The sequence below is a fragment of the Durotheca rogersii genome (assembly GCF_024521655.1).
Source record: "Durotheca rogersii strain YMJ 92031201 chromosome Unknown GGS23scaffold_8, whole genome shotgun sequence".
NCBI lineage: Eukaryota > Fungi > Ascomycota > Sordariomycetes > Xylariales > Xylariaceae > Durotheca > Durotheca rogersii.
Window position 1 is genome coordinate 133451 of NW_026251239.1, and position 23966 is coordinate 157416.

At 55.0% G+C, this 23966-nt stretch overlaps 6 protein-coding genes across 6 annotated transcripts; 4 read left to right on the forward strand and 2 right to left on the reverse strand.

Annotated features, from left to right (window-relative positions):
• Nucleotides 1-638: 638 nt before the first annotated feature.
• Nucleotides 639-1464, forward strand: GGS23DRAFT_620384 (DUF1680-domain-containing protein; the record flags this gene model as incomplete). The annotated part of the gene is made up of 3 exons (XM_051521100.1): nucleotides 639-746; nucleotides 806-1066; nucleotides 1202-1464. The coding sequence occupies 3 exons, from the start codon at nucleotides 639-641 to the stop codon at nucleotides 1406-1408; spliced, it is 576 nt and encodes a 191-aa protein (XP_051372324.1). The 3' UTR covers nucleotides 1409-1464.
• A 775-nt stretch (nucleotides 1465-2239) lies between these two features.
• GGS23DRAFT_604666 (Piwi-domain-containing protein) lies at nucleotides 2240-5652 on the reverse strand (the record flags this gene model as incomplete). Its single annotated transcript, XM_051519634.1, has 8 exons — nucleotides 2240-3817; nucleotides 3881-4305; nucleotides 4360-4489; nucleotides 4549-4697; nucleotides 4769-4989; nucleotides 5041-5168; nucleotides 5229-5354; nucleotides 5455-5652. 8 exons carry the CDS (start codon nucleotides 5650-5652, stop codon nucleotides 2240-2242), a joined length of 2955 nt encoding a protein of 984 aa, XP_051372325.1.
• Nucleotides 5653-8164: 2512 nt separating this feature from the next.
• On the reverse strand, nucleotides 8165-12024 carry GGS23DRAFT_506825 (uncharacterized protein). The gene is made up of 4 exons (XM_051514514.1): nucleotides 11056-12024; nucleotides 10549-10977; nucleotides 9463-10495; nucleotides 8165-9409 (listed from the first exon to the last, which is right to left on the reverse strand). The coding sequence occupies exons 1-4, from the start codon at nucleotides 11788-11790 to the stop codon at nucleotides 8364-8366; spliced, it is 3243 nt and encodes a 1080-aa protein (XP_051372326.1). The 5' UTR covers nucleotides 11791-12024; the 3' UTR covers nucleotides 8165-8363.
• Nucleotides 12025-13671: 1647 nt separating this feature from the next.
• Nucleotides 13672-15176, forward strand: GGS23DRAFT_506869 (ASF1 like histone chaperone-domain-containing protein). Its single transcript, XM_051514515.1, has 4 exons — nucleotides 13672-13925; nucleotides 14000-14039; nucleotides 14113-14421; nucleotides 14501-15176. Exons 1-4 carry the CDS (start codon nucleotides 13817-13819, stop codon nucleotides 14898-14900), a joined length of 858 nt encoding a protein of 285 aa, XP_051372327.1. The 5' UTR covers nucleotides 13672-13816; the 3' UTR covers nucleotides 14901-15176.
• Nucleotides 15177-15814: 638 nt separating this feature from the next.
• On the forward strand, nucleotides 15815-17917 carry GGS23DRAFT_506914 (FMN-dependent dehydrogenase-domain-containing protein). The gene is made up of 3 exons (XM_051514516.1): nucleotides 15815-16189; nucleotides 16308-17601; nucleotides 17676-17917. The coding sequence occupies exons 1-3, from the start codon at nucleotides 16046-16048 to the stop codon at nucleotides 17804-17806; spliced, it is 1569 nt and encodes a 522-aa protein (XP_051372328.1). The 5' UTR covers nucleotides 15815-16045; the 3' UTR covers nucleotides 17807-17917.
• Nucleotides 17918-21206: 3289 nt separating this feature from the next.
• GGS23DRAFT_564630 (PTR2-domain-containing protein) lies at nucleotides 21207-23964 on the forward strand. Its single transcript, XM_051516157.1, has 3 exons — nucleotides 21207-21936; nucleotides 22002-22154; nucleotides 22232-23964. Exons 1-3 carry the CDS (start codon nucleotides 21669-21671, stop codon nucleotides 23740-23742), a joined length of 1932 nt encoding a protein of 643 aa, XP_051372329.1. The 5' UTR covers nucleotides 21207-21668; the 3' UTR covers nucleotides 23743-23964.
• Nucleotides 23965-23966: the final 2 nt, after the last annotated feature.

Here is a 23966-nt window from a genome sequence, read left to right on the forward strand (position 1 = left end):
ACTATGCTTCCTGTCAAAATCTCAAAAAGCTACAGCAGTTCTTGAAGGATCCGGGAAGCATAGCGAGATACATGAATAGGATAAATAAGGACCGGACTTGCCAGACAGCTCTTGTCATACCATACGGCCCCATACTCGGATTCCGACTGCGGACGTGTCTACATCTCGCTATCTTGTGGTGACATGTGGATATAGGTACTTAACCGCGCTCAGAGACCATCCGTCAGATCGGATCCCTCCCTACAACTCACCCCTTGCCCCTCTCCGCCACTACTCTACACATTATACCTACATGGAAATCCAACGGCAGCGCTCTTTGCTATCTGCCGTGTCCTCTTTGCCTTCCCTCGTCTCCCAGGGTAAACTGCCCAGTAAATGGCTAACCTGGCTATGTACATGTCCACATGCAAGTAAGCAGAAAGTACGCTCATTGGTGCAGCAGCCCGTCGAGGGGCTAATTAGGAAAGTGGGGTGTGCTATGCTGAGCCGTGATTAGCTGAGCCAAGCCTCGCTACGCGACTACGCCCTCCTCTGTCCTGGGGCGGCGCGTTCTACCAGGAATACCGGCGAAGCGAGTTGGAAGCCCTCCCCCTGGTCGTCCTCGAGTATGGCCTGGCTGAGCACGATATAGGTAGGTAATGCGCGAGGGAATCCTCTTAGGGAATCTCCTTGCTGCTGCACCTCGACCTCGACGCGCTTTCGCCAACGTCATAGAGCTGTGCCTCTACAACAGCGTCATGGCCGCCGTGAGCCTCGACCACGAGGCCTTCACGGGCGATAACAAGCTCGCTAGCTCCGACGCCAGCAAGAGCGTCGGACGCGCTTCGGCTGGTTCTGGTGCGGCTGCCGCCCGCCCAGCATGGCCCGCTCGTTCGGCAGCCTTGGCGGCTACGTGGGGGACTACGGCGTCGGCCACGGCACCGACAGTGTCTTCGCAGACGTCCACCTGTACACGACCGCCGGGGTGACCTTCGAGGTTGGCGGCAAGACCGTCCCGTGCGAGCCGCGGTCCAGATGGCCCTGGGAGGGCACCGTCAAGTTCTCCAGCTGGCCGCCCCCGCCGCAGGTTAGGTTAGCATAGTTAAGGGGTTACCTGGCGCTCGTTACTAGCTACCTACGCGCCGCGTACCTAGCCCTCGTGCTCGAAATCAGGCACTTCGGGCCGTGATACGTCACGCCGCGCCTGCGCACGAACCGACAGACGTTAGCCCTAGCCCGCGGCCCCATCGTCTACTGCACCGGAGACGCGGACGACGCCTGGGAGACGAATCACTTCAAAGACGTCGCCATTCATCAAGAAGAGGAATCATCTGGGGTCGTCACAGAAGGGGGGCGAGTCCATGAGCCAACCGGCGAGGAGTACGTAGCGTTGCGGACGAGGTACCGGATGCGCGCTCTGCACGGCTAGATAAGGGCTTCCGGGGCGAACGCGAGAAAGTGTTGAGAAACTTATGGCGAGGAGATAGAGATCGTGTCTGTGTCATACTGTTTTTGGAAAAATCGAGGAGGAAACGGACATATGGAGGGTGGGACTGCCCAAGGGCTAGCTGACCATTGTTACGCTGAGAGAAGCCGGGAATAGGTATGCCTCCAAGGTCATAACAGTGCTCAAAAGTGATAGCCCACGTCTTCCCCTACCCTAAAGCGTAGTGGAAGATGATCATTCAACCTAGCATTCTGGATTCTGTGGGGAGACGCATATATCAATGCCATATCAAGACTTAGTTCATTCATAAGCGTGAATTCACTCCGAGTACTATTAACTATCTAGCTACCGGAAACCGAGCGTTTTGTGCCCTCCTTCATCGAATGCAACTACAACGAAATCTGCGCGAATAGCTTCGTGGCCTTAATGCTAACTCGGCTTCTAACGAAGTCCACCTTGTCCACCGGGAGCAGAGAAGGCTCAACCTGAAGCTAATATGACCGCAATGAAATGGTTCGCGATTGATCACAAGAACAAATCCCCCACAGGTTCCGGCAATACGCAAATCGGAACTTGTGAGGTCTTCGTCTCAATCGAGAAGAAAAGGAAAGAAATCGAGAAACCCGAAAATAAGGCTATTCGGGGCCTAGCTAAACTCGGTAACAACCGCAAGAGAAGAATTTCTGCAGGCCAGCCATAACGAGACGCATATTGAGTCGTGCTACTAAAGCAGTGGTGTACGGTAGCACGGCTGATCGATGGACACTATTGACCGCACGCACGAGGATTCTCTGAGAACCACCCAGAGCCGGCTTAGACGTACCACATCGTGGTGTTCATGAATCGAATGGCGTCTTTGGACACGCCCCGGGCAGCCATGGGAATCAGGTATGGCGCTATGGCGGACTGTTCTTCGTGGTCAGGGTAAATCTCCTCCGGCATCTTTCCGTATGGGAAACCAGGTTTACCATACGCCAGGATAAGATGATCGGGGTCGATGTTCTCGTGGCAGCGTGCACGGTTGGACGCCAAATGGGAATAATACACGGCCGGGTGAAGAGATACCGGCGTAGTCGATCGGCAATACTGGTAGCACTGTTGATAAATCATCTTTTGAAGGTCGTCAGGCTTGATACCTGCCTCGTCCAAGATGACTTGGTAGTGCACCGGTCGAGCGGTGCCTTGAATTGCCACGTGCGAACAGAGGTAGAAGTCGAAATGCTGAGGATGTGTCACATCCCGCTCAACCAGAGTGCCGGGCAATGGGTTTCCGTTATGGTCAGCGGTCGTCCTATCACCCGACTTCGGGAAGAAGCGCACGTGATGGCGTTTTGTCGCAATAATGACAGTAAACTGCGGGTGGCAGTCATTCTCTCTAAAGATTCGTCGAATCTCTCCCAATTCTATGTCGAGGACATCCTGGAACTGCCCCTCGGAAACACCATCGCGAATAAAGTAAACGTGCCTCGGCGCACATCCGTTAATCGACTTCCAGTGTCGAACAAGCTTGGGAAGCATCATGTGCATGGTCGTCGCCCTGACTACTTCAACGCGGTAACCGTTGGTCTCACAAGCGGCAGCATAGCGCGTTGCGTCTTTATCTAGAGACATAGTCAAAGCTGCCATAGACGGATTCTGGCCTATGGCGCCACCATGAGACACGTCCAGGCCTATGATGAGGGTAGGCCGAGACCAGAAAGCTGGTGCACGATTCTCCCTCACCGGAACCCTGCAAGTGACACCGCCAAGCTTGCTGTTCACCTTCATCGCCAGATTGCTTATGTATTGAGCATTGCACTTTGAGGCGTGTCCTCCCTGAAGGCACTGCGACACAATATTGAACGTGCAATCCATGGTCTTCTTGATACGTTCGTACGAGAGGATATTCTTGTTTTCTAGGAGGAAGAAGATGATTTGCGGGTACTCCTTGCAGTAACGTGTCGTTTCTTGGACCGCTATTTTGACGAGATCCGAGTAGTTGCCTTCGCTGTACGACATCATCCGCATGTAAGGGGCCTTTGTGATCTTCGCTCCATGGTTTCGATAGGCACCTGAGAACTGTCTGGCAAAGTTCTCTAGCTCGTTTTGTTTGCAGGCTTGTCCTAAGCAGATGAATGACCATGACTTCAGCTCATAGGCGTTCGGCTCTAGGAATGTCTTGCCCCGAAGATCCCATCTCCCGGAGGTGCCTGGGTTGATCTTCTGATTGCCGAATGACACCTCCGGGTTTTGCAGGAGTCTGGCTTGAGTTACCGCCATTTGGGGACTGATTTTGATTCCGAACGCGTTGAGGTATGGATCTTTCGGCCAATCCAACTCCCTAACGCCTTCCATGATATCTTTCAGTCGTTGAGGCGGTTTGCAAACCGCCTTCTTGATCATATCTTTGGTCTGTGTGTAAAGTTAGCCCATGATACTCAGCCCGTTGCAAGGTTGCCACACGAGGGATATTACCTGCTCAGGATTCAGCTTGAATAAGTATCGCTGATCTGGCAATGTATTGCACAGTTCCATCGGATACAGACCACCACGTGTAGTCTCTATGATCGGCAAATAGGGGTAAAGGAGCCTGAAGCCCCAGCGTTCAAGGTAGTGGTCGTGTACGGTTGTGGTTTTCGTCGTCCCATCTGGCATCTTCTTCTCGAAAGTGACAGCCTTTGAATGAGCGCCGTCACGACCATACTTCTGCTCGAAGATGAGACGCTTGAGCGTGTAGACCTTAGTCTCTCCCATCTTTCCACGATGGTTCACGACAAATTTAAGCTTCGTCATTCGACGCAAGCATAAGAACGCCTCAGACATGGTCCACGCCTGTTCGCCTGTTTTTGGGTGCACCCTCTCTTCCGGTCTCAGATAAGTGACCAGCTTATTGATGTCGGCTATTTTCGTCAATTAAGATCTTGCATTTTCTATTCGGAGTCGTGACGGCTTACCATGTGACCAGTCATACTTGTGACAATTCACCATTCGAAGGGCCAATTGGTCCAGGCTGTCGAACGGCCAGAACGCTGTGTTGCACCTATCGACATTTATGGCAAGTCCTGTGCCACCGCGATTGATAGCCTGCGAGAACATTCGGTTAGCTACCGTCAGTACGTGGCCCTTGGTGACGTATAGCTTACCTCGCTCAGCCGTACTGTCGAGTAAATTCCCTGATTGATGACCAGGTCAAACCCAAGTTTAGCCTTAGGGCGGTCTCGGTCATAGAAGTTGCGCTTGATGCACAACAGTTTCTGAGACGGATACTGGCGCATGCAATGATCGAAGAAGTCTATCGACCCGTTAGCTGGTGATCTATATAGTTTCCTTCGAATTCTTTCCCTGCCTGTTTTCTGTACTTACTCATGCATTCCAGGACATGGGCGTCCCAGGGGATCTTGCCTTGGAGATAGGCCTTGAGATAGGAAAGACGGATCGTCTTGGTCTGGCGAATTGTCAAATAATAGACGCTGTTTCTATCGACCACCTTCTTGTACACCTCGGGGCTCTGGGCCTCCTTCTCTTCCAGAGTATCCAGGTCAACAACAATGCGTGTTTCGTTACGATCAATCTTCTCGGAGGACCTTCGAGTATATTAGCCAACATTCTCCACATCGAGATATAAAATCACCTACCAGGCAAGCTTGTGGCCGTCGCACAGCCACTTGCCACCCTTGGCCCTTAGAGCCTCCAGGACTGTCGTTGTGTTCCACACTTTCGTCACCAAACCGCGAGAGTCGTGGATATTTGGAGAAACGTTGATCTAGCTGGATGTCAGAAGCAGCTACAACTCGAAACTTTGGGATGAGTATAATTAACGTACGTCATATTGGTATATCTCCGAGTCCGACCAGCTGGAAACGGGGAATAGGTTCAACTGAACCTTGATAGGCTTGCCCTTCTCATTATAACCGGGGCGAGCCGTGAAACGAGTCTGCTCTTGACCCGCCTATAGGTATCGGTCAGTTGGAGTTGAATTTAGACTGGCGGGAACCGTGTCTTCATGGAATGTTTATATTCCAGACGTGAGGCTGTAGCTATAAACGTACCTTGTGGAATGCCTCTGCAGGTAGGTCAACCCGCCTACCAATCAACTGCGCGTCTGTTAATTCATACTTGGGCTTATTGTCTTTGCCTCCTTGGTGCGAGGAGGGGTCCGCGGTGCCCCCGTGCGATGTTCCAGCCTGAGAAGCTACAGGGGAATCGTGACGGGAGCCTTGGCCGGCCGTGGAAGCATGGCCCGACATTTGGGCGGCCGGAGGGACTTGGGACATGTGTTAGCACAGAATCAGGCAAGGTAAGCGGGTGGTTTTTGGCAGCACCGGAAATCGCGTGAACCTCACGAGATAGGGTTAGAACGGGAATGGGTACAATTTGAGTATGGGAGCAATGGCTCTTGGGAGGGAGGATGGAGAGGTGTTGGGCAGTTAGTGTCGTATTTGGAGTAGAAGTTGTACGTGAGAGAAAGGGCCTACGGGATTTGAGGAAATGACATCTATTGCGGTGGACCATCCGCCTTGGGAAGCTTGGCCTAGGTTGGGATAGTGCTCATGAGGAACGAGAGGGAACCGGTGGAAGAATCTGAAGCTGATATAGCGACGGAGCGGCGAGGCAATGTTCCAATGGCGACGTTGAACCTCGGTTGCGGTCTGGGTAGCTACTTACCTGTGCGTGACGCGGCGGATATCGGTATTCCCTGTGAGTACGACTGTCGTCAATACTAGCCCCGTCGTTGTATTTGTATGGGATGGACTCAGTCCGATGCCTAGCGATAGGAAGTAGGATGGGAAGAATGGACGTGTTGGTGTTGTGTTGGTGTTGTGCTGGTGTTCAGATGTTGATGGAGAAGGGAGGGTTAATAGGACAAGTGTGTGTGTGTGTGTGGTGTTTATAGATGATGGAGAGAGATGGGCTATGAGGACACGTGTGTGTGTGTGTGTGTGTGTGTGTGTGTGCTCTCCGAGGGGGTGCTTCGAGGGAAGGCGTCGAGGTAGGAGGAAGGGGTGATGGGACACTTGCACTGTTTACACTGTGAGCAAGTTTGATGGGGACAGAGCAACGCAACGTTTGCTTCAGCGCACTGTATGGGAAATGTATTGTTGCTCTCTATGAAGCGTGTGCGAGCGGCGTGCGGGCTTGTCCTGTGGCAGGGAGGTTGGTGGGCATGAGAGGAGAGAGGGAACGGGATTAATAACGGGCTCGGTGCGGGATGTGGCGGTTCGTTGATGTCGGTCTGCTGGGGAGGGCTGCGAGTGGCAGATCAAGTTCCTACCTGAAGCGGCTGCCAGTTAAGAAACTGGCGGGCGAATACCTTGATTCGGATCGTTGGCCCAAGAGAGGGCGTGTCTAGTAGGGTTAGAGCTGAGCGTGAATCGGCGATGGGTTAGGAGACGTTGGTATGAGGCACGACAGATGAGGCACGAGGGCTCGGGAGGAGAGAGGCAGGGAAGAGAAGGGTGGACATCGTGGCTAGCTCGGGAAGATGGAAGGGTACGACGGCCAAGGCGGGTGCTGGGCTCGTCACTCTTACCTTCGGCGATTCCGTGAGCTTTCAGAAGCCGAAGCCAGCAATTAGAATGGTATCTGGGACGTTGGAGATGTCGATGCCGACGTTGAAGTTATTGAAGGAGAGCTCTCCTGGTGGGTGTTGGTGGTGGGAAGGGGAAGATGAGAAGATGAAGAGGGCGTCAGAACCGGGAAAGATATTTCGATGGGAAGGTGCCATGGATGTCGTCGATCTAGCTGATTAGGTAGGTGCCTGCCTCTTCAGACGTCCCCCAACGGTTTAGATACCCTTTGGAAGTTGATTGCTACAGTTCACATCAGTCGTTTAATACACTTGACACATGCCTTGGCAGGGCAGAACGACCAAATACGACTACTTTGCATTAGCATGTTCATTAGCATATTCCCCGACAGCTCTCATTCAAGTAAGGAGGCTTCGATATAATAAAGTACCCGAGGTAGTTAGAGAAACACTCGTAGCATCCCAGACAGATAGTTAACGCCAGAAAGGAAGTTCAGCTCAATATTATTCATATCCACAGAGAAGAAGAGCAGCACACGAATAGGAAACCATCAGATGATTGGTCCAACAAGCTGGGAGTATAGCAGCCAACTGGCAGACAGTGCAGACCCAGTCGGGGATGTCGCAGACCCCCCAATCAGCACTCAGTCCATTCGAGGTTAGGTACCTGAAGAAAGCACCCACAGAATCACCGCTTCTGGTGGCCTAACGGGCTAGGTCAACTACCTTTAGTATCTTTTGTTATTGTTACAAGCTACCTACCTACGTTAGGTACCGCCTAATAGGTACAACATCACACTGCAAGCTGCTCTTAGTGGTGGCTACAGTAGTAGGGTAGGGAATGGGTAGGTAGATACCTACCTACGTAGGTCAGGAATCCGAATTAGCCCACGCCACGAGGAGCAGCAGCAGAACAAGTGAACGTCGACACCCGCGCACGCGCGCAGATGGTGAGTCGCGGACACCGGCTTCATGCGGGATACTTGGGTATTATGTGGGACAACAAAGAACTGGTATCGGCTATCAATTAACATGCCATCCGCCGACTAAAACCCATCTATGGACCGACCAGGTTGACAAAGTCCCGAAGAGTCCAGGCCGAAGATTTTGATCATCAAGTGCCCCCCCCACGGTGAAGCAGCGTATAAGGCCCGCCGAAATGTCCCACAAGAAAACGCCGGAAAATGCACATCGTAACAACACACCGGATGCAGATCCTTCCCTCGCAACGCCGCAAATCAATGCCTCTCTCCTTCGGGCCGGCAAGAGGCACCGGGACAGCAATACGAGAACCATCGGCGTAACGACCGCGGCTGGTCATACGGATTGCTGGCCACGATTGTCCGCTAGAGTTCCCCGCCCCACCCGGCCGAGGTTCGTTGCCGACCACGTCCTCATGCCGGGACGGTTGGCCGATAAACCCGACTACTACTAGTAATATCCACCGTATTGTGACGTTTGATGTTGAGGTTGCGCCACGTTGTACTGGGTAGATGGCAGAAAACCGCCCGGCCAGCCGGCAAACCCTGCGTTCTCGGCAGCGGAACTGGGCGCCAACGGGTTGAACTGAACCGTCCCGGGAGCCTGGTAGACGGCAGGAGGCGGCTCGTAGGATCCGCTCGAGCCGGGTCGGAGCGGCGAATTACGGTAAGGAGCAGACGATTGTGTTCTGCTCATTCCGCCAAAGGGGCTGGTGGGTCGTCCCGAGGAACCCGGCGAGTCTGAAGAGTGTGTGTATATCGGGTAATCAGCGGCGGCGTGTCGGTTTTGCATACGTGGCAAGGCGTTCCCCTCTTTCAAGCTCCTCCACTCGCTGAGGCTCGGTACCGGGGTATCCCGAATCAAGCGTACCATACCCTCGGCGTTGAATTGGTAGACACGGAATGCCTCGGCAGGCGGAATCAGGCCGAGTAGGAACGTGATGTCCCTGGGAATAGGGGCGGGGGCATTGGCGTGGGAGGAAGCGCCCTGACCCTGCTGTGCGCGTCGTTGCTGGTCGAGCCGCCGGCCGGCAGCTCCTTTTAGCGGCGATGCTCCGCGGGCTAACTTGCGTGGAGGGTAGTCGTCCTGGTCATCCGCTTGGAAGGGGCGCTTCGGGGAGTTGACGGTTGGTAAATACTGAGGCTGCGGGCTCCGTTCGGCTTGGGGCGCTGGGTGGGGGGTGCTGCGGGCGGACAGAGACGTATGTTCGACGGATTGCATGACGGCCTTGGGACGCATCTGTCTCGCTGGCGAGATTATGACGCGAGCGGTAATGGGGTTAAATCTATCCGTGGAGAATCTGGCCGCAAAGTGCGCAAGACTGGGGTCTTCCGGAAAGAGTTCGGCCATCTGTTTCTCGAGCTCTTTGATCTGGGCCAATTCGCCAAAACGCGCTTCGTAACTATGGAAGTAGGCGTAGATCGGCTTCAACTTGTGGACGAGTTCTGGCTTCCCCTTGAACCGTTGGACAGTTTGCGAGAACACGACTCGAGCGTCTAGATGGCATTAGTATACTGTGACTCCGCTTGATGGGTCGGTTTAGACTCACTCGTAAAATCGCGCCGAGCGTGGAGGTGCTTCAGATATTCAACGATGAAGTATTCCTGTTCCGGAAATAGCTTCGCGCCGCGATCAAAGATCTTCGTAGCCACGTTATCCTGGTAGACATCCCACTCCATGTGAGCGATTTCGAGGTAGACATCGCTCGTGAGGCGACCCTTCAATCGAGCTTCGGTGAAAATACCCCGTATACCCGTAGCGGGTGTGCTTTTGCCCTGCCCCTGCCCTTGCAGTCTTCGGAAAGTGCGCGCAAGAGCGATCCAGAGGTAAGATATATGTTGGGATAGCATCTGGATCTGAACGGCAAAGCCATCCTGTATGGCCTTGATTTTACTCTTCGTGGCGTCGGTCGACTGCTTTTCCTTGATTTCCCCTTCGTCCTCTTCGTCCGCATCGACGTTTTCGGGACCGGAAGTGTCAGCAGCCGCCTCCTCTTCAATCTTCGATATAGCCGCGGCTTCGCGATCCTTCAACTTCTTAATCATGCCGTAGAGCGTCTCGAGGACCTTGTCATAGGGTTCCCGGATAGACTGCGCGAGATCAACCTTCCCTGTATCATCATCGCGAGCGGGTTGGGTGGACTCGATACGATCGGCATGTTTGAGGGCTAATAAGGAGCTTTCCGGGTTTGCCTCGATGCCATCAATGAGGAATTGGAGACCGGCGTCCTGGCCTGCTTTGCTGACGACGCCGTTTGAGAAGCACCACTCCGCCGCATCAACCCACATCTCAGGCCAATAGCGCAACGCCATGAGCGCCTGCTTGTAAACGTGGAGAACCCGTAGCCGATAGGTTTCCGGATCATCAGCCTTTATGACGAGCGGGTCGTCCTTCTCCCACGCAATCCAACCCTTCCACAACGAGACTTGCTCTAGATACTCCTGATCCCCCTCGAATCCGGGAGCAGGAGGTAGGCGGGGCAGAGTTGTTCTCTGAAGGCCACGCGTGATATTCTCCAGATAGGTATGAGCGCTCCGGGCAGTTATATACGAAGGAGATCGTTCTTGGATAAATTTCCGTCCCTGGGGGTGACCTATTAGTAACGTGTCCGCTCGAGCCACAGCGGACGACTCACCGTCATCTTATTCAGACCCATCTCGAATAAATCATACTCTCTCCACAGAGAACTCAGATTCGGGAGAGGAATCGCGGTAGCACGTTGGTAGGCTTTACGAAGAAGGTCCATCTTTTGTTGGTCCTGCCAGCCGGCCCCGCCGATCTGGCCGGGCCCCGTCTTGATGAACTGTATATAGTCTTGCCACAAGGCTGCCGAATCCCGATCTTGGCCAATTGTCCCCAAAACGAACTCGTAGGACTGGCTAACCGTCTGGCGGGCTCGACCCGTCGGGTCGCTAAGGTCATTGATGCGGCGTACATAGTTGAGATAAGTCGTCCACAGCTGGACGCTAGGCACCGCCAACAACGTGCGGGTGAAAATGCCCTCGGCTTCCTTATAGTTGTTCAGACTTAGTTCCATGTCCACATATGCGACCCAAATTTCAGCCTAGAAGAGATGGCAAGTTAGACCCATGAAAGAGCAGAATAAACAGGGGGCAGATTCGATGCGATGGTATGAGCTTACAGCCTGAGGGAAAACCTCGAGGAAGCGCTCGTAGACGGCACGAGCATCCTCAATCTTGTGTCGTCGTTTTTGCTCGTCGATGAGAGCCAACCAGGCGTCTAGATCTCCCCGAGGATCCTCTTTAATGCGGTCTTCAAGGAGGCCCACAACATCGGTGGGGAGTCTCGAGCGTGCTGTGGCGGCAGCGGAAGCATTGACGCCAGTAGGGGCAGTTACATCAGCAGATAGATCTGGTGGAGCTGAAGGGCCGTTTCCTGCCTGCGTATGGGAATAGCCGGGGGTGTCTCTAGTAAAAGGCCGGGCCTGTATATCTGAGGGAGTTGGCTTCAAGGCGCCGGGATAGGTCGGCGCCGGAACCGGCGTGTCATCTTCGTCATCAGACGAGCCGACGATGAACCCTCCAGCTGTCTTGGGTTTCTTAGACGGACGCGGAGAATCCGAAGAAGGGCGCTCTACAACCGGGGCGGGCGCAGTAGTGATTGTAACAGATTCGGGGTCGTATTCCCCACCTTCATCTTCATCTTCCACTTCCTCGTCCTCATCCTCGTCTTGGTTGGATGCATTCCCAGAGTGGTGCGGGGCGAGGTCAGGAAGAACAGGAGGCTCTTGGGCAGGCTGATCGCCAGCTTCAGCCTGGGGATTTGGATTTTCTAGGGCGACACTCCAGCCATCTGCACTCCAGGATGGGGTGCTGCCCTCCTGCGCGGATGCCCCCCCTGAGCCTTCGGAGACCATGTCGCAAGAGCTGGGAGGCCGAGGAGGGCCTAGGTTTAATACTCGGGAAGGGATCGGCGACAGGAATGACAAGGGATCCAGGGCGTCGAGCAATAACGAAAGCCCTATCTCCTAGGGAGTCGGTCGCGCGTTCGGTTCGAGGTGGGAAAGGTCGTCAGGTATGAAGGTGGCTGGGTATTGATTCTAGCAACGATACAGCTTATCACAACTACTGAAGAGGGCCTTTAGCTTGTTGCCTTTGAGAGATGCTGGCAATGCTGGTGATGCTGGCGATGTTGGCGACGTTGACAATGCTGGGGATGAGGGTGGGGGAAGAGAGTGCAAAGACGTCGCGAATCGGTCAGGTCATGAGAGGGAACGCGTGAAGGAAACGAGGATGGGGACGGAGGTGAAGGAAAAATTGATGACAATGGCAGTGACGTTTGAGTAAGCTGCTCTGGTTTATCTTCCAGCACTAGGATATCCGCGATCAGCCTGTATCAATAGACGCACGAATGATGTGGGTTGATGGATGTCGAGATGAGAAGAAGAGGTTCTCGACGAGAACAACGGGAAGAAAAAAGATGTTCAAAGAAACTTCATCCAATTCGGTACCTCGACGGATATGTCACAGTTAGTAAGGTTAGTTACATAAGATGGACAGGACCTGCAAAGGACCTCACCCATCCAGAGCTCTAACCCCTGTTAGCTCAGGTACCCAGTACTTTCTCGTCTTGATAAATACAGGCAGACATTTATGTTCATGTACCTACCTGCCCAGGTACCTACCTACCTTCTATCTTAGAATGAATAACCCGCCTGCCCACCGACCTCCTAAAGTGCTGAATCCAGTCACTTAAGGAGGCAAGTAAATACAAGGTACGGTATCTACCTCGGTACTTATAATAAGAGGCAGTAAAAGGTACCTGCCCTCCTAGAGGTATCTAGGCAAAGTACAGTATGTACCGAATTTAATATGATGTACTGAAGGTACCACACGAGGTACCTCCTTAGGTAGGTACCAAGGTACCTAGAGGAGGTAGGAGATCAGTAGGTTCCACACTTAACAAGGGATAGGTTCGATTCCTAACAGCACTACTTGGTAGTCTTCGTTATTTAGCTCATCTGCAGGTAAGGCAAAGGTTAAAGAAAGGTAGGTAGGTACCTGGGTTAGGTACCTAACCAATGTAAATAGGACAAGTACTGCAGCAACACAGTTGTACCTAAGTTAGCGCCTTACCTATATTTAAGAGTGTTATCTTGGTTTTTATCCTCCAGAATAAAACGTGATACTAACTTGCCTAAGTAGGTAAATATAGCCAAGCACATTACTTAGGTACTTAATGTACCTCCCTAAGTACCATCCAATGTCTTCTCTTAATTGGAGATCTTATAAGCACAGGTTCCTGAGAGGTTAGGCTTACTGCACGTTGGTTGATGGTTACCTGTAACAGGCTTGTTTACACCTATGAGTAAAGGTAGGAAGGTGCCTAGGATGTAGGTACCTACAGATCTAAGTATCGAATCCAACATGTGTTAGATGCATAACAAAGCAGATATCACCTTACCTATCTTAGGCAGGTAAGAGGTACCTTAGGTAGTTATATAAATATCAGACCTCACTATTTTGTTGCTGATACCTGCCCACCCACTGGACAGACGCAGGATCTACGTGTACAGAGTACGTGCCTTTCTTCCCCTGTTTGAACCCATGCAAGCACTGAACGCGCTTTTTCGCCAGAAGCGCGTTTCCTAGCTGGAGGTAGTCCCAGAAAAAAAAAATAAGGACCCAGTCCAACAGGCCAGCGTTGGGTACCTGGGTAACCTTTTCTTCCCTTCGTCGCGAAAAAACAATCTTGCCCGAATATTCGAGACACGCAGCACACAACCTCCAAACCTCCCAACCTACAACAACTGCACGCCTTTCCTCTAACAAACTGGTCTTCGGCATCTCTTCCCCTCTCCAACCTCTCCTTTTTTTCCTTTCCGCTGTCTCCTCTGATTTATCCACATCTTTCAACTTTGCACACCGCCAGTACCTATCACAATGTCGGTCGTTTCTCTCTTGGGTGTGAACATCCTAAACAACCCCGCCAAGTTCACCGACAACTACGTCTTCGAGATCACCTTTGAGTGCCTCGAGCAACTTGAAAAAGGTACAGCACCTATTTCTTGGCACCCGTTAAACCAATCGTTAATGGGGCCGAGCTTGCTAACTAAATGATACCAGACCTTGAGTGGAAGCTCACCTATGTTGGCTCTGCCACCTCGTAAGTCTCCTACTGATGGCTCGCGTCTCTCCCCTGCTACCCTGGCCGTTGCTGACCCATCCTGGCATAATAGCGACCAGTACGACCAGGAGCTGGACTCTCTCCTTGTCGGTCCTATTCCTGTCGGTGTCAATAAGTTCATCTTTGAAGCCGACGCCCCAAAGACCAACCGTATCCCCGATGCCGACATCCTCGGAGTCACCGTGGTCCTTCTGACCTGTTCCTACGATGGGCGCGAGTTTGTCCGTGTCGGATACTATGTAAACAACGAATACGAGACGGACGAGCTTAGCGCAGACCCTCCCGCAAAGCCTATTGTTGAGAAGATCCGTCGCAACGTATTAGCTGACAAGCCCCGAGTTACTCGTTTTGCTATCAAATGGTACGTTAGCATCCAAGCAAGCAGCTATATCCTCTTAAAATTACCCATTCTCCAAATAAATACTGACGCTGCGTGATAGGGATTCCGAGGCATCTGCTCCCCCAGAGTTCCCTCCCGAGCAGCCAGAGGCCGATCTGCAGCCCGACGAGGAGGAGTATGGAGCTGACGAGCTTGACGAGGATGGAGAGGAGGACGAGGCAGGCGATGCGGCCGCCGAAACCGCTGGCGAGGGCAGCGCCGCCGCAGCCACTGCCGACGGAGATGCCGAGATGGCGGGCGTGGAGAACGGAGAGCCGGCCGAGGAGGACGAGATCTCCGAGGAGGGAAGCGTCGACCTAGAGAACGAGAGCGAGGATGAGCTCGAGGAAGTCGATGAGGGCGATGGTGGCGAGGCTGGCGAGGTTGGCGACGACGCTATGGATGTCGACGAGAAGCCCGCCGCCGGTTCGACCAAACCCCCAGGCGTCGCTGCTCACTAGTCATCGTCTCGCCGCTGGCCCTTCCGCACAACTCGTCGCGTGACCATTTTTTTCTATCCCCCCTTTGGGTCTTCCCGCTTTCCGCGGGCAATGATGAAATGACATACGAAGTTATGAGAAGGTTTGCATGAGAGTTGAGGCATACGAGTTGGAACATGGAGTGATGGGTCGAGCACCTATGTACGGAACTCGCATTCAGGTACGAGGACACGGCACGGTAGATCCCCTTTGAGTTAATACATACACTACATACCACTTGATCTCATGCCTGTGATGCGTAACCGGATCGGGACTTGCGTTCCGTGGGCGCGCCCCTTTTCGTAGACGACCTGTACCCGCTCCACCGATTACCTGTCTCGTGGTGAAGCCAGCGCCGTGTCTATGCAAGGTGTTCAACCCCAATATCTCCCTTTGCCACCGAAAGAAGAAGCCAAGCTTCTAGTTGACAGCTCGGGCTCTCGATTATACGCCCTATTCCCTATTCGCATCGTACCGCTTCCGAGATGGTTACGTAGCCTGGAACTCGCGAATGCCGGGTCTGTCGGATCTTTTACTTGGATGATTCAGGCTCGACGTTGGTAACTGCATAATACACCTACCTGCCCATGCGCAGCACCCGGGTATTTATTCAACGTCGAGCCACCTCCAAGTCCCAGGCGGAAATGCGCGTGTATCGAGGTATTTACCTCACCTCCGTGCGCGACCCCGAGGTTGTAAGCCAACCAATTGGACCTCTCCCAAAGCTAATGCCGTGATGGTCGATAGGTCTGATCGCAACTCCCATGCATCTAGCTGGCACGACCTTCCCTATACGGAGGTTATAGGTATAGGGAGGCCCTGAATATGCATGTGGGGCGTAGTTGTATGGCGGGGTCACAGAACACACAGACATCCATCCTCCTGTCCTCTGTTGATGGAGCTCCAGCTCATTCCCGAGAGCAGATACCGGGGCGGGCAGCCTGCGATGCAATACATATACGCATCTGGCTGCCGATGGGGGTCCCCCCCCGTTTTCCAATGAAAGCCATCCCGCATCCCTCCTTTTTTTGTTGGAGGCATTCCCGACGAGTCTGATTGTCAAGCGGGTTCCAAGCAACCACCTCTTGCACTCCTCTCGACCGCCGCTCAGAACTGCGCCACGAATAATGGCACTCAGCGCCGCCGAGGTCTCCAAGCACAAGTCGATTTCCTCGTGCTGGATCGTCATCGACAACAAAGTCTACGACGTGACGCCGTATCTCGAGGAGCATCCTGGAGGAACAGCGATCTTGGTGAAGCAGGGCGGCCGAGTAAGTGAGAATCCGTAGGAACTGGCATTGCCTACCCCAGTCTACCAAGAAACCCTCCCTTCTCTGACGGGGGATCAGCACGCTCGAGATACGGAGAGAATTAACAATCAGGAAACAGGACGCCACCGCTGAGTTCCGCACGGTCCATTCCCCGGACGTCCTCGAATATCTGCCCAAGGGGAGCTACCTCGGCACGATGAACCCCGTAGATGTAGCCTCGCTCCCCGCGGGGACCCCAAGCCAGTCAGCCGACGCCGCTGCGACGGCGGCTACGAAGCCTCCGTCCCCCTCCCTGTCCCCGCCCTCGGCCTCGCCCCCGCCTGCTTCCCCGCAGCTCGAGGTCCGGGACGGCCAGGTGCCGCACATCGCGCACTGCGTGCGGGTGACCGACTTCGAGGACGTGGCCCGAGGCGTGCTGTCGCGCACGGCGTACACGTACGCGGCGAGCGCAGCGCACGCGGGCTCCTCGCTGGACAACAACCTCGCGTCGTGGTCACGCGTGACGTTCCGGCCGCGGGTGCTGCGCGACGTGCGGCGCGCCTCGCCGCGGACCGCCATCCTCGGCCTCGCCTCGCCCTTCCCCTTCTTCGTTGCGCCGATGGGCCAGCTCGGCCGCGCGCACGCCGGCGCCGAGGCCGAGCTCGCGCGCGGGCTCGCGCGCCGCGGCGTCCACTACCTCGTCAGCAACGAGTCGACGCTGCCCATGGAGGAGATCGCCGAGGCGCTACGGGCCGAGCAGCGCCGCCTCGGCAGCCGCGGCGACGCCGAGCGCGCCGACGCCGTCCTCTTCCCCCCCTCGCAGCTCCACTTCCAGCTCTACGTCCACTCGGACCGCGCCGTGACCGTGGCCCGCATCCGGCGCGCGCGCGCCGCCGGCTTCCAAAGCCTGTGGATCACCGTCGACGTGCCGGCGCTCGGCAAGCGCACGCCGGACCGGCGGCTGCAGGCGGCCGAGGCACTCGACGCCGGGCTCGAGGACGCGGCGGAGCAGGCGGGCTTCGGCCGGCGCAGCCACGCGCCGCCGGACCACTTCCAGCCGTCGCTGTCGTGGGCCGACCTCGACTGGATCCGGCGCGAGTGGGGCGACGAGCGGCCGATCCTGCTTAAGGGCGTGCAGTGCGCCGAGGACGCCCGGCTCGCGCTGCGTCACGGCCTGCGCGGCGTGCTGCTGAGCAACCACGGCGGCCGCCAGGCCCACGCCGCGCCCGACGCCCTGTCGACGCTGCTCGAGATCCGCGCTCATTGCCCCGAGGTCCTCGGCCACCTCGAGATCTACGTCGACGGCGGGCTGCGCGACGGCGCCGACGTGCTCAAGGCCATCTGCCTCGGCGCCACCGCGGTGGGTATCGGCCGGCCCTTCCTGTATGCGCTCGGGGCGTATGGTGCCCGCGGTGTAGAGAGGTGCATCGATAGTACGTTACCCCCCATTTCTTTCCCCTATGGCCCCCCGCTCTGGAGTTTTCGCTGACACTGCGTCTCCGTGTAGTCCTCTCGGAGGAGCTGGTCACGGGAATGCGGCTCCTCGGCATCTCGTCGCTCGACGAGGCGCGGCCCGACAGGGTGAATGCTAGTCGTCTGATGAACGAGATATGGTATCCGGAGAAGAGCCGGCTGTGAATCGGCGCTCCTGTACCACGGCGGATACTTGACGCATTTGTTTATGAGTTGTCGCGGGTTAGAGCGTCGTGTCCCTAGATCTACCTACATGAAGTTTGCAGGCAGAGACCGAATATGTGTGTGTACTTGAGCGACCATCTCACGCCCTGTTGTCTGGTCTGAGACCTAAGTTACGTTCTCCTCGTCACAATCTCCTCTGTCAACCCCAGCCTGTCGCCAAATATGCTACCGTGTGTCTCTCCTTATACCGTACGCCTGTCTACCCTTTCTTTGATGCCTATCATTTTGCCTCATCTCTACGTATCTACCTTCGTGCTAGTTAGGTATACTATCTTGAACGTCTCTAGCTCATCTTGTTCGGACTACTACGTTAAATCCAGAGTCATTCCATTAGCCACAACTCAACCCCCCCGACTATGTTCAGAACTCCATGCATTCCGTCAGCCACTTTGCCAGAATATGTCCGACAACCCACAATTGCCCTCTAGATTTAAGGGTTCCTTAATAGAAACAGCTTGCGCTCCGACGTGGTCGTGTCACCACGCCCAAGGCGAAGAACGAAATTACGCATCACGAGTCCTCAAATTTTAGAAATGAGGGTCTTCAGCTGTCTTTGTTCTGAGTACCTCACCGCCGTTAGATATCTGCCGTTCTACTGCCTTATGATCCCCTTTCCAAGAAACGATCACTGACATATCTGTTTTACGGTTATATATCCATGGCACCATGTACAAGTGGTTATCACGTATCTACAGTGAACGCGGTGTGATGCTGAGCAGGGCACCCGGCGGTGTGGCAGTTCCTCATCAGGGAACCGCGTTCAGCCGCAGCACTGTTTCATAGGTAGAATCTCTCTAGTTTGCACAAGCATAGATACTGAGGGACATTCTAGCACGGGGAAGTACGTGCATCTACAAAAAACAGTCGAGGTTTGTTGCAAACAAGTTTGACGGGACGGGGGAGCGATATACGGCCGGTTTCGGATGTCGCTAGTATGCGGTTCCGGGAGTGGCTGGCTGTCATAGGGTTCTAGAGCTGGGGAGAACCGTACGTGGCCGCCCTCGCCATGAGGGAGATGTGGACTATACGAGAGGCTCGTGCAGTTGACGAACAGTACGGCTCCGTTAGCCTGAGTCTTGGGAGTCTTACCTGTCATATCCACTGCCGGCGCTGTTGTCTTCCTAGAAAGAGCAAACATAAAGGTGCAATTGATATAGGTAGCGATAGGTCGCCAGATCGCAAGCCTTGACAGATAAGTAGCTTCCCTCCCACATGGAGCAGATATACGGTCCCAATAGTCTCTGAACGAGAAATGATGGGGAATCGGTCTAGACAAATCATACGTCGTGGAGCGCCGCCGCCGCCACCACCACCACCACCACCACCGGCGGTGACAATTCACCTGCCCGGAGCGATTTTAACCACGATTTCGAGGGCCGCACGCAGAGAAGACCGCTAGAAGGTCAGAACAGGGTTGCGAGACGGCGCGTAGGAGGCATCCGCTCCGCTCCGTTCCGCTACAGAGCTCCAGCCCGGTCCAAGCCAGCGGGGGGCGCGGCTTACTCGATTCGACTGGCGGCCCACCTAACCAAGAGACAGCTGACAACAACGAGACGGGAGCGTCTCGGCGAAGCACTAGTCGACGGGAGCATCGCTCGTTGGTTTGTGGCGGACGCATGAAATATGTATGTAAAGCCTAGGACCCGATCGTGTGTGTCGGCGATGGGTTGGGGGACCGGGAATCACGCGACCAAAGAGGACGCGCGCGAATATGTAGGGACAACCCCGCGACGAAGGATTGCCGCGAGGAGCCGGTCGCTTATATGTATATGTGCACGTAGGAAGATCTCAAGCGGCAGTCTATACCCGGATACTTGCGTATATCCGTTATCTTCCTGACAGCAATCTACCTCCATATAGGTAGGTAATTAATACGTGTCACATACCTACCTTAGTAAGAAGGTGAGATAGACCTGACAAAGACAACGTGGGCGATGGTCTGCGGTCTCTACCAGGCATGGCAAGTATCCGTATCGATGTGTTGATCGTTCGACATCGCGAATTAACTCCCGAAACCATCACACACACGCCGATCGACCATGGGCTCCAGAACGAGGTAGGAAGATCGACGCCCACAACAACAGCAAGAAAAACACAAAGAAAACTCCCGATGCGGCATTCTGGTGCTCCCCGGCCACCCCACCCGTCGGTTGGTTGCATGGGCGACTCTTGGATCTGACGCCAAGGCAAGCAGGGACTCTTCCCTGGTCCGTGTAGGCACAGAGAACGAGGGAGAGCCTCGGAACACGAGCGAAAGCCGATGCCTAGACCGGTCCACCCAATCTCCCTCTGCCGTACAGTAGCTCTCGATTTTACCCGCTGCGCCCGGTCTGCGTGTCTATACATATATACATAAACGTCTACAGTGCTACGGGTTGATCGCCGCTGCACAGCCCAGGAACAACTGCGGCTGTCCCGTGCGTTGAGGAGGTACCAGCTCGGTGGGAAAAAGAGCGCTGCTGTGCGTGGTATTACCTACATCGTAAGGACTGCGCGACATCGAACTAGCGACCTGGACGGGCCGAAAGGGAGACTTGGCGACGCCACCATTGCGATAGGCGTTTTGATTGTGGGTGAGGACGGCGAGACTAAGACGCAAAATATCGAGCAGCGTGATGGGTTCTTTTGCGCGCCGGCTTCTAGAAGGCGGTCAGAAGGGCCGTTGGCGCTGACAGACGGCGAGCCTCACAATACAACGTAACCAGAGGGCAACATCTCTGGAGCCATCGCCTCGACTTGTGTGGGGCCGGAGGGCGGAAGCTGCCTCGGTCATCTTTGGAGTTACGGCTCGACATCTGGCCGATCGCGTGCGGCCTGTCGAGATTTTCCGCCCTAGAGCCGAGATTGTAAGACGATGCCAATTCAACGGGTATCTTCTCGACATGAGCACAAGAGCGCGGAAGCTGGCGTCGCCTGGCTAGGCTGCGAGCTGAGGTTGAGCAGAGCGACTTTGTGGCCTGTCGGACTTCGTGGCGAGGAACTGAACTTCCTAACTCATCCATTCCGCTGCTTGGCTCTCCGTCAGCATGGCAATGTCGCGATAAGCCAATGGCGGCCTACGCCTTGGGCAGCCGGGCTGTGGCGTGACCCGATTTCCCATACTGGGCAGTTCGCTCACCCGCCAAAACGAGTCGTCAATCCGGCTAAGATCGTCAGACTGTGAGAGGAACCACAGGCAGGATCCGGAGACGGGTGGAGATGGACAGGGTAGCACCGCATGTGTAAGCGCGTGTGCATGGCTCGCTCCATGGTACGCGCTGTTGGACTGGGGCGCGGAGCGGCGAGGATCGCAGAGTGAGTGGAGGGACAGGATTGGGGGAGGGCAGAGGGTAAAGGGTACGAGACGGACAGAGGCGAATCCTACCTCTACTAGGTAGGTCGTGATGCATGCCTACTTACCTACCTATCTATCTCTACCCTCCGTATGGACGGGGACCCAAGACGGGACGGAGATGATGGCAGAGGTAAGGAAGCATTCCATATTGAGTTTCTTGGCCACGTCGACCAGGGAGTACCTTATATTTTGGTTGCATCCACGACACCCGCCTCGCTTCTGTACCTCTCTTTTTCCCTTCCCCCCTCCCTTCTTCCCTCCGTCTCACTCACCCTCCTCAGCAACGCGGTTTTCTGCTCGCTAGACGGTTTCCCTTAAAGTCTATCGAGTGACGTGGGGGGCGCTGGAGTATTGCATTTAAGACAGCGGTATCATTGTCAGCGCATCGCCATACCGTAATCGCGCTTCTCTGCACTGCTGTCGACTACGAAGAATCAGGACGCGCTCTGGCCTGCTGTCTTGTCTACAATGTCGGCCGGCGCGACTGATAGCGGCGTTGATGCTGCAAAGGGCAGCCCTTCTCCCGTGGAGGATAAGATACCGAAGGAATCAGGTGCCGAAGCGCCGGGGTCGGATGTCGATGAAGTTCTGAGAGGGCCGAACGGCGAGGTGTATCCGACCCACGACGAGCTGCAGACCCTGCGTCGCGTGAAAGGTCCCATCAACTTGATCATCTACACCATCGCCTTCATCGAGCTTTGTGAGCGATTCGCCTACTATGGCACGACCGCTGTCTGTACGTCTACCTAGCCTAACCACAGTCCCGCATCGCCCATCATCCGTCTAATATGCTTGGCATAGTCGTCAATTTCATCGCGGAGCCGCTCCCCGCCGGGTCTACTACCGGCGCCGGTGGCACACACCTACAGGCCGGTGCTCTTGACCAGGGCCAACAGGCCTCAACTGGTCTCGTATTGTTTAACAGCTTCTGGTCTTATCTGATGCCTCTTCTCGGTAAGCAGCTTTCCTGGGACTCTACGGCGTGTGATGCAGCCGATAACTGACTGTTTCTCCTCCGTTCCCTTCTACAGGAGGATACCTCGCCGATACGTATTGGGGCAAATACAAGACGATCCACATCGCCATCGTGGTAGCTATGTTCGGTCACATCATCCTCATCATCGCCGCCCTACCTCCCGTAATAGCGAACCCGCGGGGCTCGCTTGGCTGCTTCGCCGTCGGTCTCATCTTCTTCGGTATTGGCGTCGGATTCTTCAAGGCCAACATCTCGCCGATGATTGCCGAGCAGTACGAGAGCCAGCAGCCAAGAGCGGTCATCCAGGTCTTGGAGAGCGGCGAGCGCGTCATCGTCGACCCCGTTATGACCATCTCGGTTATCTATATGCGCTACTACTTCTTCATCAACGTCGGGTCTTTGGTCGGGTCTATCGCTATGGTGTACGCCGAGAAATACGTTGGCTTCTGGCTCTCGTACACGCTGCCTACTGCCATGTTCATCTTCTGTCCGATAGTCTTGCTCGCATTTAGGAGCAAGTACGTGCGTAACCCGCCTACCGGCTCGGTCCTCGGCAAGGCCCTCGGCTTGATCGGCTTATCTATGAAGGGTCGCTGGTCTCTCAACCCGGTCACCACTATTAAGAACATGCGCGAGCCTGGGTTCTTCGAGAGGGTAAAGCCCAGCAACATCCCCGAGTCCGAACGCCCGGAATGGATGACCTTCGACGACCACTGGGTTGATGAAGTGCGCCGAGGGCTCAAGGCTTGCAGTGTCTTCGTCTGGTACCCGATTTACTGGCTCTCGTACAACCAGCTGAACAACAACCTGGTTTCCCAAGCTGCTACAATGACCCTTAGAGGCGTGCCGAACGACGTGGTCAACAACCTTGACCCTATCGCCTTGTTGATCTTCATTCCCATCTGCGACAAGCTACTATATCCCGCTCTGAGGCGCGCCGGTGTTCGCCTCACCCCTATCCGGAAGATCACTGGCGGATTCATCCTCGGTACTTTGTCGATGGTTATCGCTGCCATCATCCAGCACTACATCTACATGCAATCGCCGTGCCGGGACGTGGCCGGATACGGATACGTCGATGACTGCAGAGCGCACCTCGGACTCCCCGCCGACGCGCCCGAGTCCGATTTTAAGCCGCCGTTGAGCGTCTGGATCCAGACGCCGGCATACATTGCCATCGCTCTGGCCGAGATCTGCGCGTCGATCACGGGTCTGGAGTACGCCTTCACCAAGGCACCCAAGAATATGCGCGGCTTCATCACGGGCGTCTTCTGGTTCTCGCAGGCCTTCTCCGCCGCCATCAGCCAGGCCTTCGTCCCCCTCGCCACCGACCCTCTGCTGGTATGGCTGTACATGACAATCGCCATCATTTCGGCCATCGGCGGCGTCGGGTTCTGGTTCAACTTCGCGAAGCTAGACCGCGAGGAGGAGGCCCTGAACGCCCTACCCGACAGCGTGTTCAAGGGGAGCAGGAATAAGGACGCGGACTTGAGTGCCATTGAGGCGGCTCAGGCGGAGCAAGAGAAGATCAGGCACGCGCAAGGACTAGACAAGATTCAGGGGTAGGATCCTCGGACAACTGGATCTCGAATAGTCCCTTAAGGACCCGCACACGTGTTTCCACAGCGAAGTTGGCTGGGCGCATAGAGATGAACCGAGGACCACCTTGTTCCTGGGGAGGTGGAAATGGAATAATACCCTTTACCTGTATCGATGTTGCAGTAGATACCTGTCATATATATACCCCATATTGAAGAGCTAATTCAGCCCTGTGATCTATTTCCTCGCTA

What these genes read in the sequence shown, in the direction of transcription:
- GGS23DRAFT_506825 (XM_051514514.1), bottom strand. Translation starts at nt 11,790, where the DNA reads ATGGTCTCCGAAGGCTCAGGGGGGGCATCCGCGCAGGAGGGCAGCACC. An exon ending in TCGAGGTTTTCCCTCAGGCT is followed by an intron (nt 10,978 to 11,055) that starts GTAAGCTCATAC and finishes CATCTCTTCTAG; the next exon opens with GCTGAAATTTGGGTCGCATA. An exon ending in CGCTCGGCGCGATTTTACGA is followed by an intron (nt 9,410 to 9,462) that starts GTGAGTCTAAAC and finishes AATGCCATCTAG; the next exon opens with ACGCTCGAGTCGTGTTCTCG.
- GGS23DRAFT_506869 (XM_051514515.1), top strand. Translation starts at nt 13,817, where the DNA reads ATGTCGGTCGTTTCTCTCTTGGGTGTGAACATCCTAAACAACCCCGCC. An exon ending in CCTCGAGCAACTTGAAAAAG is followed by an intron (nt 13,926 to 13,999) that starts GTACAGCACCTA and finishes AAATGATACCAG; the next exon opens with ACCTTGAGTGGAAGCTCACC. An exon ending in TATGTTGGCTCTGCCACCTC is followed by an intron (nt 14,040 to 14,112) that starts GTAAGTCTCCTA and finishes CTGGCATAATAG; the next exon opens with CGACCAGTACGACCAGGAGC.
- GGS23DRAFT_506914 (XM_051514516.1), top strand. Translation starts at nt 16,046, where the DNA reads ATGGCACTCAGCGCCGCCGAGGTCTCCAAGCACAAGTCGATTTCCTCG. An exon ending in TGGTGAAGCAGGGCGGCCGA is followed by an intron (nt 16,190 to 16,307) that starts GTAAGTGAGAAT and finishes ATCAGGAAACAG; the next exon opens with GACGCCACCGCTGAGTTCCG. An exon ending in TGTAGAGAGGTGCATCGATA is followed by an intron (nt 17,602 to 17,675) that starts GTACGTTACCCC and finishes GTCTCCGTGTAG; the next exon opens with TCCTCTCGGAGGAGCTGGTC.
- GGS23DRAFT_564630 (XM_051516157.1), top strand. Translation starts at nt 21,669, where the DNA reads ATGTCGGCCGGCGCGACTGATAGCGGCGTTGATGCTGCAAAGGGCAGC. An exon ending in CTATGGCACGACCGCTGTCT is followed by an intron (nt 21,937 to 22,001) that starts GTACGTCTACCT and finishes TGCTTGGCATAG; the next exon opens with TCGTCAATTTCATCGCGGAG. An exon ending in TTATCTGATGCCTCTTCTCG is followed by an intron (nt 22,155 to 22,231) that starts GTAAGCAGCTTT and finishes TCCCTTCTACAG; the next exon opens with GAGGATACCTCGCCGATACG.